The sequence below is a fragment of the Petromyzon marinus genome, chromosome 16 (genome assembly GCF_048934315.1).
Source record: "Petromyzon marinus isolate PM22_M1 ecotype Great Lakes invasive population chromosome 16, UKy_Petmar_22M1.pri1.0, whole genome shotgun sequence".
NCBI classification, from domain to species: Eukaryota; Metazoa; Chordata; class Hyperoartia; order Petromyzontiformes; family Petromyzontidae; genus Petromyzon; species Petromyzon marinus.
Window position 1 is genome coordinate 8,699,457 of NC_133682.1, and position 14,693 is coordinate 8,714,149.

The following is a 14,693-nucleotide window of genomic DNA, read 5'->3' on the forward strand; positions in this document are numbered from 1 at the left end:
CGCGCCTCCCTCTTCAGCGGCGATTTGCTTGCGTCTAGCGAAGCGTGGAGGCACCGAAGGGGATGTGGGGGGGGGTTAACCCCCCCCCACCTCCCACCCACCCCCCCCCCCCCCGTTTTACCCTCAAACGGCACCCGTCTCGCGGGCTTGGGATCAGCCCGTAGGTAAATCATTGGCGCGCCTACCCCCCCCCCCCCCCGCTATATAAAGGCGCAATCAGGGCTGAGCGAAGGGGTTGGGATGGGCTTTGTGCTCATGGAGCGGCCGCTTGAACGGAGGGCGATGAGACATCCCAGCGCGCGCCGGTCCTCCACTCGAAGCTTCGTCACACGCCGCTAAAAGCGAGCCGAGGCGGCTGTCAAAAAAAATAACACTCAGAAAACACAACAACAACAACTACAGCAGAAAAAGAAAGAGCCTGTCCCACGGCTTGCGCGCATTGCCTGCGGGGGAGCGACACTAAACGGCTCCGTTATTCGCTGGAGGAAGCAGCGACGCGCGGTCCAAGTTACTTAACGCGCAAACTCGGCTGCCGGGGTGGGGAGGAGGAGGAGGTGGTGGTGGGATATTGGCGGCGCAGGCGTGCGTCTGTGCGCGGGTGATTGCGTGGGGAGGGTCCCACCACCACCATCATCACCGCCGCCGCCGTCGCCGTCATTCGTCATCATTTCCTGGTCGGCTGTGGATCATGCCTGTGGAGACGACTTTTATAAACCCATTTTTTTTCTACCCCGAGTTTTCGCACCAAGACGCGAGCCGCGGGGACGTGGGAGGGTCGTGGCCCGAGGGCTCGCCCGAGATTTACGCCGAGTACTCGGAGCTGGCCGACACGAGCGACCTGTTGAGCTTCGTCAACACGGCCTCGAGCAACATCAAACTTGCCCTCGACAAACCGGCCAAGTCCAAGCGGAAAGTGAACCACAGGAAGTACCTGCAGAAGCAAATCAAGCGCTGCTCCCAACTCACTACGGTGCCCGTGACACCCCCACATCATCATAATCATCATCCTCCTCCGCTACCACCACCGCCGGCCGTTCCTCCATCTCCTCTTCAAGCCACCACCGAGCACCAACGAAGCAGAGGACTCCTCTGCCTGGAAGACGACGATGACGATCACCTGGATCGGGTGTATGTGGCCAGCGAAGGGGCTGGACTGGCGTCGCTCGGCAAGGCCCTGCAGGGACACGCGGCTCAGTTCCGAAAAATCTCCGCCAAGTCCCCGAACGACAAGAGGCCCAGACTGTCTCGCTCCGTGGCGCGGGGCAGGCAGCTGCCCCTGAGGGACCGCAATCTGCCCGCGTCCTTCTTCACCGAGCCAGCGGCGCTTGTTACCCACCTCGACCAACTTGAGCATCATCACCACCACCATCAACAACAGCAGCAGCAGCAGCACCAGGCCGATGTGCGGTCATCGTGGGAGGCCGAGGACGGTGGCGTTTGGGACGCGGGCGAATTTGCACATAATCAACACCAACAGCACGACCATCAGCAGCATGGCATGCACACACCAGATTTCTTCGCAGAACAGCAAAGCAAGCTGAACCCCGAAGTCGCCACAGCCGCCTCGATGCAGCCCATGAACTTGGGTCCGCCTTGCCAGGAGACGCACGGCTCGCTGCACGAGATGAGGACTTGGGAGCTCACGCTGGCCTCAATGCCCAGCGCGCACGGGATGTACAGAATGGACGGACACTCGGAGCTGGTCGAGAGCGCCCTGTGGACGGAGGCGCCACTGGCAGAGGCGACCCCGACCGCGGCCCTGCTGAGCTGGAGCAGGGCAGGCGCGTACCCGCCTTTCTGCTGCTCCCAATGCCACGAATCTCCAGAGTTCTGCATCCATCAAGCGGTTTGAGACCCGCGCCGCGCACTGTTCTGCCCACGTGAAGGGCGCCGTGGCACTGTTATATCGGCGTGGCAGAGCCGGTGGTGGTGATGTGTGTGTACAGGACAGCTTATAGCGATCAATCGGCAGCGTTCCAGCGGCAAGCACATTTTTGGGAGGGGAATGTTTTATTGAAAGTACATTTTGCGCGTGTTCATTAGGGGGCCGTTATAACACGGCCCCGTATAGACACGCACAGATACATTATTGTACGTGAACTGTAACATAAGCACAAAGTTGTGACCAATTATATGGTAACGGAATTGAAACACAAAGTGCACAGTAGAGGGTTATTCAAGAGCTCGTTTCGGTGCAATGAAATCCAACTGCAGTGCATTGTAATGTCATCGGCGAACAATTTATATCAACATTTTCAACCACAGGTATGATCTGACGATACGTGAACTTCATGGAACTTCATTGCCAAAGGTTGTATTCATCTGCTCTGAAGGAGGGACGTTGACGAACGCCAGTTTCCCCGACACGAAGCCGATCTTGACTGACCGATGAACATTGTAATAATGATCTAGCAGAGCTGTAAAGCTCTGAAGTTTGGCACGACTTTGAGTATATAAGTGTACTCGTACATAGAATTAACCGAAAACAATGTGGGAATGTTGGTCTCCACACTTGCAAGGGGTCGGGGTAGAAATGTAACCACTTTAGTTTTGAAACCCGGCCTACGAAAGGTATCTCGATTATTTCAAGAAATGCAGAGTTCAAATATCAATTACAATTTTATGTTGATTCAATTTTTGGACACTTTTTCGTGAGTAGAACGCTTAAAACGTAAAATAAAGACAAATATTGTAACTTGTTACGGGTAACTATCCCTCCGTTACCCAACACTACGATTGCCACAATTGTGAAAGTGTTTTTCAACCGATGCGTTGTGTTTGCAATTCCGTTATCAATGTGCAATTACGTATTTTTCTGATGTTAATATCGTGGCAGCTATGGACTATGCCGAGTTAAACTACGTATCATCCGCATGTTATCTTACATCCAATACAGACCCACGCTGATGTTCAGAGTCCAGACCGCAGGAAGACGTTTTGATTTGCCAGGGCAAACAAATCAGCCAATTGCCACACTGTTTGTTTTCTTAGCCACTGGCATAAGAAAAAAATATTATAAATTTAATGACAAAATGTTATATTCTTAGAGAGCGCACATTAATGTATTTTCTGTGTGTTGTGAAGACTGTCGTGAAATATAATCTCTGCCACCTAGATCTATAACTGTCAAATATAGATCCAATCGTTACAGTTGTGGAGGGAGTTCCCATAACATCATCACCGCGCTTGATTACCCCGGCAAGGCTCACAGAGTCCCCGTGTGACTCCTTTTCAGGAGAGTCCTGCCAAGCTTTCGCAGTAGCAGGCTATGACTGCTCGTGTCTATTCCAATTGAGTAATTTGCGGGTTATTATTCGCATGTAATCCTGATGACATCGTCAGTTAAATTATTTGGGTATGGTACTGATCAATTAAAATTGACATTTTCACAAACTTAAAAACACACTGTGAATAAAAATATAGGCTGGTAACTGATACAGATGTATTATACGAACAGTTTAGCTGAATCAACTTAATATAACCGTGTTTGATAATGCCACTAAACTTGGTACTTTTCCATCACGCAACGGAGACGCGGATAGTAATACAGGAACTCAGCGTCCGTATGCACTGTATATATTGCACGTGTTTCTCTTGCCCACTCATACCGTTGTACTCTCCAATGGTTGCGCCAACAGCACATCGAAAGCAATGGCAGAAGTTTTTGTGTTGAAAGTATGCGCACACTCGATATTGTGGAGCTGACAAACGGGATCCAGCCGCGCTATTACGACACTCAAACCAACCCCGACGGCGCTGTGCTCAGAAGACTTACGATGGCCATTATTAATCCTTGCGTGTTTTCATCATGTGAAATGAAGAATCACAAACGCCGATTTATGTTCTGTAAGTCTACCGTGTGTATATATATTATGCGCGACGGCTCAAAACAGTGTTGATAATCAACGAGAGGGAGCACCGCCAATATCACAAGATTATTTTCCGGGGCCCCGGACACGTTGCATAGACGTACGAGGCAACCGCTGCACGTGAGAGAATAATCATTTGGGCTTATGTGTGTTTGTCTACTTAATCGACATAGTCAAAATTGACTGCATCATAATAAAGAGAGAGAGAGAGAGGGGAGCTCATAGTCACGAATCAATAATAGAGGCCGCCAATTACATCGTGTTGTAACTATACACCCCTGTGTAAAAAGAAAATAACCGGCCGTTAGTACACGCAGAGCGTCACGTTTCACCTTATGCTTGCATTATCTTGGGAGAGGGTTTATACGTGTGACTTTAGGTGCTCTATTACAAGCCAAGTAGAGAAATGCATGAACTTAAACAAATGCCTTGCTTCTCAATCAAACTTTGTTCATAGTTAACCTTTACATTTTTTAGCGCGGACTATTTTGTTACATTTTACAAGGTAAATTTTCTTGCACTTTGTATGTTTTTTTAAGTTTGCAGCGGTGCTGTTTTAAATTAATTTGAGGATACGCCATTCGTAACACTGCAAAGCTTTTGTTTTCCTGTACGCTTGACCGTCTAGCACAATTATACGCTTTGTTGTGAATGCGTTCTCTCGTTTTGCAATGCACGTCTTCACACAAGAGACAAGTAAATACACAAGAGCACATTACAATGTACACAGTATGCACGCGAGGAGTAAATATCTTGAACATTAACGAGTGGACCGCGAGCTCGCAATTTGGATTGTGTGCATCACGCGGACGGCGTGTTTGGTTTTTGCTGTAAATAAATACGTTGAAAAATATGCTCACATTGAGCCGTGTGCCTGTACATGTGCGTTACGTTACAATTGTCTATGTTCACCTGTCATTACCATTTCAGTACCACGGATTGTCTATATTCACCTATCATTAGCATTTCAGCACCACGGAGAGCGACCTGGGCGAAAATCATTGCACTCACCTTGACATGCGTTCACTCATTCATATATCGGCGTAATGAGTTGATACAGCAGCACATGTTTCATTGAGGAATTTTGTACTTCTATTGCTCCCGTTAATAGACGCTGCTCATTTTAATTTCGCGACGCACGCCCGCCACGCAGGGGTTCGTGACAGGGTTGATGGGTCGCGCAGAGATCACGTGCGTGACAATTTCACGTGCAGCAGCATCGAAGTGCCAGTAGGGGGAAGAACAGAGAAATAGATTTTTGCACCTGTCCCTAGAAATGATCATATTGTGTGCTAAGCAGGGTTGTTCTGGATGACCTGAATTCGGCCCACACGCAAACTACTAAAACAGATTTGTATTGATGTATTATTATTAAACGCCCTAATCAGGGCCATTCTGGAACAGTCTGGAGGCTCAGTTGTGATCAATTGAGTGCGTTGAGTTTTAGGTTTGACGTTGGGGTTAATTGGCATCTCAATCGCGTTATTAACAGCACAGTCACACCATTAACAGGAACAAGTCATTAGAAACCCTATAACAACTAATTGATTCATCGATTATAATCTGATCGTACACTCGCGATACATGCAATGAGTCACACGTGTAAGGAGCTATGTTTTTCCACACGTGTAGAATATATAAACATGTTGCTTGTAGGCGAATTAAACACATGACGCTACAGAGAGAGAGAGAGTAGAGATGCTAACGAGACAGTACAACATTTATCAACATGTAATTCTGACGCCAAACCATACAACCTGTATATTATAGTGGGGGGATTGGATTTCTACGTGCCTCGTCATTACCATAGATGATGTAACTGTGCTGTCGACCTCCAACGTGCTGTCGGTGTATGCCGACAGGACGCGGCTTGATTTACACAGCCCAACTGCGAAATACGCTATATTATATCGCTATATATTTTGTTTTATTTAACCAGGCCCACTGAGCTATAGAGCGCTTTTTCAGAAGCGACCTGGCCACAAATGATAGCTCCACGAAGTGGCTTATCACGTGGACATTTATTGCAGCCAAATACTCTAAACGCGTGACGTTGATTCGAAATGTGGAGGGAAAAACCGGAGAACCCGGAGAAAAATCCACGTCATCACGGGGAGAGACACGCAAACTTCAAATAAACAGCAGGTGCCAGGCTCGGGATCGAACCCACAGACCTTCTGTACACCAGACGAGGTAGTTAACATCTCCTGGCAACCGTGATGATGATGATGAGAGAGAGAGACACGCAAACTCCAAAGGGGCTGTCCATAAATGACGTCACGCGATTTTGGACGATTTTTGACCCCCCCCCCTCGTCACACGGTGTCACAAAAAGTCAGACCCCCCCCTCAAATATGACGTCACAAAGCTCTGCCCCCCCCCCCAAAAAAATGCTTCAAATCGCTTTAAACTATTGTCATTGTAGTGCATATTTAATGTGGCGCTGCACTCTCATGTTGTAGGAGAGCACATTTATGAAAAAGTATATTTAATTAAGTAGAACGTGTTGTCTATATTTATTTAAAGTTGAGCATTTTGATGTGACGTCACATTTCTCAAACCCCCCCTCCTCGTCACACATCGTCACAAACGTCTGACCCCCCCCTAGGTGCTTGACGCCATTTATGGACGGCCCCAAATATACAGCAGGCGCCAGGGTCGGGATCGAACCTACGACCCTGCTGTACACCAAGCGAGGGAGATAACATCTCCTAGCATTGTAGCGTTATCATTGCCAGTCACGTGACAGGAGTAAGTGGGGCTTCGTCCACGGACAAGTGACGTTGCCTCCCGGCCACAAGGTGGCGACCAACCACAGGGGCAGGACTCACAATCCTCGACTGAAGAATGGCTCTGCGGATCGATGGAACTAAGGGGCCGTCCATAAATGACGTCACGCACCTGGGGGGGGGGGGGGTCAGACATTTGTGACGATGTGTGACGAAGGGGGGGGGGTGGGGGTTTGAGAAATGTGACGTCACATGAAAATGCGCAACTTTAAATAAATATAGACACGTTCTACTTAATTAAATATACTTTTTAATAAATGTGCTCTCCTACAACATGAGAGTGCAGCGCCACATTAAATACGCACTACAATGACAATAGTTTAAAGCGATATATATTTTTGGGGGGGGGGGCAGAGCTTTGTGACGTCATATTTGAGGGGGGTGGTCTGACTTTTTGCGACGTCGTGTGACGAAGTGGGGGGGGGGGGGTCAAAAATCGTCCAAAATCGCGTGACGTCATTTATGGACGGCCCCTAAAACTAACACTCTCAGCTCGTGAGCGTCATGCATGCTTCATATTTTGTGATTTATTTACAGTCGGATTATATTATTTGTACTTTATTGCTACAAAAGGATGGATATAGCATTCAGTGGCAACGCTTTCAACTGCAAACAAGCACTTAAATCATAATAAAAACGTATTTTATTTAAAGTACTGTAAAGTACTATTAAGATGTCTCAGTATTTAATTGCAAATTTAATGCCTCTCTATGCTTCCACGTCAATGCTTCCTGCCCTCATCAACCCGCACTGCCCAGTGAAGTATGGTCAAAGGTTGGCTACGTACGGTGCAAATGAATTTCAACATACATACTACCGCAACCCGAATGTGGAGGGGAGGGGGCATTTGACTATTTACATGACATGCATTTAACTAATGAAGCTCTCATTACTGTAACTGGGCAAGGCCTAAGTTAAATGTACGCACGTAGACAATCGCCCATTCTCGTCTGTTTTACGGGTTCCGGTAAATCACCCGTCAATGACGTGAGACGTGGCTACGAAGTTAACTCAGGTCACTGGGGTCACATGCTGCCAAGACATGTTCTCCTAATTTACTTAATCTCATTTACACACGCACACTCCTCACACCGCCTTCAAACAGACACACGGTGATCTATTTATAGAGGCATTCCACTGATTTCTAATGCCTCTCTTACTTTCTTCCCAATAGCTGATTGAATATTCTGTCAGCGATGGCGCTATATCTTACAGTGTCAAGCGTTAAAAGACGTGATGCAGCACTCTCCGGATTATAGGATGCATTTTCCCTCCTGCATTTTAACGTCGAGGTTGGCGGTGCGTCCTATAATTCGATATGGTCTGCAGGCATGACCAGAGTTTGAGGACGCGTTTTACTTTCCGGGGCTTTCATTTATCCGGAGAATACGGTAAGTGTGTTGAGATTGGTGGTGAGAGACATGCAGATGTTCTCACATAAAACGTGGTTTTCGCTTAAATGTCTCCGTATTCGTATCGTGCGGGGTATCAATCCAGTACGGCAGATGTGGTCATCCTCTGCGCAATTCATTGACACGCGACAAACACAGACAACCGTCCATTCTCTATGCGCGAGTTAATTAATTCATTATCACGCAATTGCAGCATGTTTACAAAACAATCAAACGAGTTCAAGGGAGTCAACGTGTGGCCACATTTAGCCGGGCCCCATGTCCGCCCTGGCGCGAGCAGAGCCCTGGGGCCCCAAAATGCTTTCAGCGAAAGAGGCCACGTGGCTTCTCAAACGCGTCTCATTTCCATCGCCACATACACACGCACAGTGAAGCGGACGAGGGGCATGATGACTGGTAATGGCATATAGCTTTGACCTCACTGTCGAACCCCCTCGCCCCCCCCACCACCACCCACTCGTTGACACCAAAGTGCCGTGTGGGTTTATGGAACGGTGCAAGGTTGCAGAACGGGATAGAGGGCCAAGGGTATTGGGGAACATTGTGATTGCGTCAAGTGTTAAAAGCGCCCATCTCAGCTTTCTAACCGACACGACCTTGTGAACCAGCAGAAAGATAATCGGCACAACGTTATAAGAATATGTTTTTACCCTTTCTGGCTATAAAACATTTGTTCAAATGTTAAACACCAAACAGAAACATTTTTCAAGGAGTCATGTCTGCATTAACCACACATACTTGTTGGTGAACATGCAAACAAACATGCTCTGGTAGGATATGATGCATTGTCTTTGAAACTCATTGGTTTATACCAGAGATAACTTTATTTAGAGCCTAGTCTCAAACAGTGTTAGACCAGAGGACGCCAAAACGCGAACAGCCTTTTGGTACTGGCAAGGCAGGTCCAATGATGCAACACAATGTTGTTATACATTCCACGCAATGCGTGTTTTATTGGCCGGCACGTGCTTCGCGATAGCATAAACAACAACAAAGTATATTCCGAGTCCCGAGGATTACCCATGTGCCCCCTGGCTACTCTTAGCTGTCATGTGTGCCGCATGTTTAAATTGTGGTTTCAAGAAGTGGGCCCATCTCACCACTGTTCACGCTGTTATGACAGCTGTAAATGCATGGTGTTAAAGTATACTACTTACATTGGGATAAACAATGCAGCAATTCAGCGTGTCAATAATATGTTTTTCGTGCGTTTTTTTTTTAAACTAGCTCTTTTGAAAATCGGGACTCAAGAGACATATGCAAAACGCTTTTGCCAATCCACTGTGGTATGTATGTTGAACTTCTTTTTTTTTTACCGTAGGTTGCCAACCGTGCAAATCAGAGGTACGAATGAGGGAATATCCACACCGCACGGGTCAAGGGGCGGGAGTTATTTGACCATACTTCACCACGCTGGTCACTGCGGGTTGGTGAAGGCGAGGAGCACATGCCGATGTATAACAATCCATTTGCATGCACTGCCCCCCTCTGCTAAGAACGTAGCCATGCAGCAGCCTTCGACACCTGTCTAATGCACGTTGGTCGTCCATCCAAGCAATATCCATGCTCAACGCTGCCGAGTTACTGAGATATGATGAGATCAGGTGCATTCTGGGTGATTTGGTCACAGGCAGACTGAAGGCATAGGTTGTATTATATTGGGTGCATCAAGTAGGCATGCACTGCCTGATATATACACACGCATGTGTGCATACATTCCCCATTTAGGGTATGTGCTGGTGGGTGAAATGCTATTAGTGGACACCTGTTAAGGTCAACTTTGTACAGCTTTCTAACCGAAATAATCTGAAAAAATAGTGTCCGTACAAAATGGTTTATTAATACAATCTAAACAGTATTTCAGATTAATGTGACTGATTGATTATTATTGTGGTTTATATGTGCAGCCGGTTGTCGATTCACTGCTGAATGAAGGTCGCTCTGCACCACGTTTGGAATGGGGATGATTTAACCATACTTCACCATGCTGATCAGCGTGCGTTGGTCAGGGGGGTGGGGGCGAATTGCAGGACTGGTTCTGGCATCACTCACCACTCATATCAGCCGTGGCTGGGAATTAAACTTAGGCCTGTGGGTGCATAAGCGCAGTGAACTTGCCACTTAAGTCACCGTTCCTGCCCGACACATTAATTTTACATAAATGTGTTGCCGTCTACGACTTCCAGGTAAACACGCATTTATGTATTTTTGTGAAATAAACATCACAACCGTTCACTCGACACTGAAATGTTTAGTTACGTAAAGCCACAATAAAAAAAAAACACTCACGTTCCGTAGAACTTAAACATGCACAATTCTCTGAAAGCGATATACCCACATTGGTATTTTAATTCTACATGTTAGCTATGGTTCAAACCTTGGGGTCAATTTGTTAAGCTGCTTGTACTCCATCTCCCCTGGATTCGGCTTTTAAAGCCCATTTGCCCAAAATTGTACCGTCATTGGATATATCACTGCGGGATCCTTACATGGCAATTTGTCATGGGGGCAGAGCGCATTGGATATGCCACCGATACGTCCACCAGCGTAACAAGGCTCACTTGTTAAGTCAGGTGCGTCAAGATGGAGCATTTCTACGATCCTCCGACTGCTCCGGCCCAATGACTCGTCTCGTCAAATTTGAGCTGAGCACTTTCCACGAGAGTCGTTCATGTCCCGGGGCTGCCTGTCCCGTCGGGGGTTCAGTCCTCCTGGACAAGACGTGCCAAATTTAATCCTGAAATATCTACCACGGCAGGAGCTATGATTTTTAGTGCTTTGCAACGGATGAATTATGAACACTCCGTTTCTCGACGGTCTACCTCGGGGGTTGGGGAAGATTCTGGCACCTGTACCGAGTTTTAAAACAATCCCCAAGTTTTTGAGGTAGGGAAATGTAAAGTCACTGCAATAGAATGTTGTAAAGAGTTTGATAAAAGTCAAAAATAAATCTTACCAAGTTCAAATGTATTTCCCAAATACATTATTTGAAGAGTAAAATTATATCACGGATTATTCTGCATTTCTAAATATTAATAATGATATCCCCCCCCCCACCCCCGATTATTATTCATGGTGCTATAAAAAACAACTCATATTCATCAGTAGCACTGCCTTACATTTATTCACTATTATTTAGCAATTAATTCATTTAAAAAGCCAGTCTGGGTGTACTGCAGAGTCGTCTCAAGTGTGTATATTGAGAGGGCTTCAGCACAATATAGCAGCTAACATTTACAAAAAGCAAAATAATGGTGACTAAAAGGGTGTATATCATACAGGACTTTCTGATACAACTTTTAAATGATGTAAAAAAATAAACAATGTCCTTCTGGATCAAATTCTCAATTAAATGTAATCCTCATTTGCTTCTTTAACAATCCGTCGATTTGCAAAGGGGATTCTTTAGGAAGGTGCTGAGGGAATTTGTCAAGATCCGTTGAAGCGGACACAAAAAATCAGCTCTTTGTGCCAAGGCCATTTCAATATACTCGCTAACTCAATGAGCTAGAATTAAATAATAAAAAGTGTATACTTTGCTGCTATCCATATCTGTGCATCGATAAACTGTCTTTTTAATGGATTACAATCATTACCACATGAGAAGCCACTTCCTTGAGCTATAATTTGTGGCCAGGTGGCTTCTGAAAACGAGCTACATAGCTCAGTGGGCATTACCTGGTAAAATGAAAATAGCAGTAATAGTGCAATGTAATCATGCGGTGACTCCTTCATTCATATCAGGACCTCCCCAGGCTCATATCTCAACAACTCAAAGTTAGCCTGCATTCAAAGTCAGCCACCCAGGCTATGCCACAAGTGCCCCGCTCTATCGACATAATAAAGCGACGCTTCATTTGCTCAGTACCCTGGCTATTTTTTTTTTACGACATCTGCCCTCTATGCCCCGGGTGTTCGAGTAAGGCGTGTGTAAGCCTCCGTCTTCAGGGTGGCTTATCGTGCCGGCAGCTCTTGATTGCGACACCAGATTTGACACAGATACGCTACAGATACCTGACAATATATGGCAGGAATATCAGGATTTTTTTTTTGTCTGGAAGAGAAACAGACTTTTACATCCCTCGAGCCTGCAGCGTACAGAGCACCCTTTTTTCACGTAATCCCGGTTAGCAACCGCTGATTGTCAGCTGTCCGTTTCCATAACACGAAACGCACTTAGCGGTGTGTGTCCGTCCCTCGGCGAGAAGACACAAACAGAGCAGCGCTGATGAGTGAATGATCAATTTAAAACATTTCCGAGCGGTTGGGCTTAAAGTGTGCCGCATCAATTTTTAAAGCTGTGTACACAAACCGTAACACGTGTAGACACAGCTTCAGCGATTCCTTTCGACCTGGGCAGGGCAATGTCTCAATAGCATCGTTTCTCACATAATTGGGGGCTCCTGTAGGATCTCCTGGAGGCAGTAGTGGCGCAGAGGTTCGCACACCGTGCCCAGCTGCATCAGTTTGATTATCCACCACAGCCACATGAGCGGCGAATTATTTTGGAACTGGCCTCTGGGTCTTCCCCCCCCCACCCATCCCCGCTTTCACCAACTCGCATTTTGACCATCTTAGTGAAGTAAGAGGGAGGGGGGGGGGTCAAACAACCTCCACAATCAACACAGCATGCGCGAGGCCTTCATCCAGCAGTAGTGTAACAAAGTGCGGTACGTTAAATAATATTTTAAGGCGGTGGATTTATACTCGTATATTTACAGCTTCATAAACATTTCCATGAAGTGGTGGTATACATTTCTAACAACTTTAATACATACATTATAAAAACACAGACTGGTCTAGGATATAGTTATGTTTGTTTTGTTTGATATAATTTTATTACTAATTAACAGACTATTCTTTTTAAATCATATGCTCGCCGACAACAATCCACTTGAATTCTTTGGCACGGTGCAACTCTCAAGGAATAACACATTATTATATTAAATGATCAACAACAGTTGAGTGTGAATAATCCTCATTAATGCATTATCCACATTTGTTACTCAAAATTGTGACATATTGATGTATATATACAAACAGAGGACTAGCAGTTACGTCGCGATGAAGTTTAGGGATTAAGACGACTTTCACACACAATGCAGCCATGGGGCTAACGTTTATACAATGTTGAGTCAGCACTTGCCAGTGCGCCGATGAGATGATGAAAAGATAAGCAGAACACTTTAAAACATTTCATCACTGGCCAGTTGCCATGGAAACTCGCAAACAAAACAGAAGGATTATTCATGAAGTTATATTATACATAGCAATCGTTAACACTGTAAAATGTACTTAACTTCCATAGGTTTCAATTTTTTTAAAACAACTTTAATAATTTATCCTGCTGTACGAGCCGTGTTAACTACCGATATATATTTTTTTAATCTTGATTTGAAGTTTTCGTGACTGCAGGAATCCATACTCTTTGGTTCTTTTGGTAAAGTGACGTAGATAAAAAATGAAACAAATCACGACGTTTCGATTGCAACACAAGCCGTCATCATCAGGTGGGAAAACCACAGCACCTGATGATGATTGCTTGTGTTGCAATCGAAACGTCGTGATTTGTTTTATTTTAATTTATTTCTAATTACGCGACTTTACCGAAATAACCAAAGAGTATATATATTTTAAAATTATGTCCAGCCAGGGGATGCCAACGCATGCAAAGCATTATTGTTCTATAAAAAGATATATAGAGCACATGTCACACGAATACGGTGTTCTTCATAGATAATTATGAGACCGGCCAGTCAAAATCAATCGATTTGGCAACAATAAATGACAAAACACACTGTCTTACATTTTAGTGACTAATATACTCTTAATTTTGACAATAAGATGGCAGACACGTATACTGCACCACTTCCTTTGCGTCTGAAAACAATGAGCGTGTCAATATTCTTTTATTTTATAATATTATTCATGGGAGTGAGTGCACCGTATTTTTGGAATGAGCGTGCCGCGTTAGGAGACGTGACACCCATGGCCCGATTTAAAGCGCACTACTTAAACGGACACATCTCACTGCGACGGGGTCAGCCGATGCAATTCGCTTTCAATCGTTGCCTCGCTGTATTTCAAAGCTTGTTTAGAAAAAAAAAAGGAAGTGGCATGCTTAAAGCACGAAACATAAAATAGGAGGGAAATTGGATTCGGCAGGGTGTCGATAATTAGGACAATGAGCCCACGAATACCACAAACAACATTCTTCGGTGTCTAAAAGAGAGAGAGTTCTGTCCAATTGCCCCCCCCACCGCCCAACTCTCCAAATCGCCCGACAAGAGTAATACCTCGATAGGCACAGCAATCCATCGCTGTTTTGTCTAGCGAGATCATGTGGCTTTTGACGCCGACGCTTGCTGCTCACTCTTTTTTTTTTGGTGTGTGCGTTAAATTCCGTGCACATTCCCGCATGTCACCTTCTCGTCAGCTCCAACTGACGGTCGGAATTCTGCCGAGGATACAACTGACTGGCTGTGGCATTATCAGGATGAAACCCACCAACGCCACGGTGAGAGAGAAAGAGAGAGTGTGTGTCTAGAACAAGGTGGGGGACGGTGTGTGTGTGTGTCGGGGGGGGGGGAAACTGTTGAAAAATGAAGTGAAAGAGAAGACCC

General features: G+C 45.7%; 1 protein-coding gene across 1 annotated transcript; it reads left to right on the forward strand.

Annotated features, from left to right (window-relative positions):
• The first annotated feature begins 209 nt into the window (after window positions 1-209).
• LOC116942859 (uncharacterized) lies at window positions 210-4,722 on the forward strand. The gene has a single exon (XM_032955238.2). It carries the CDS (start codon window positions 689-691, stop codon window positions 1,850-1,852), a length of 1,164 nt encoding a protein of 387 aa, XP_032811129.1. The 5' UTR covers window positions 210-688; the 3' UTR covers window positions 1,853-4,722.
• The last annotated feature ends 9,971 nt before the right edge of the window (window positions 4,723-14,693 follow it).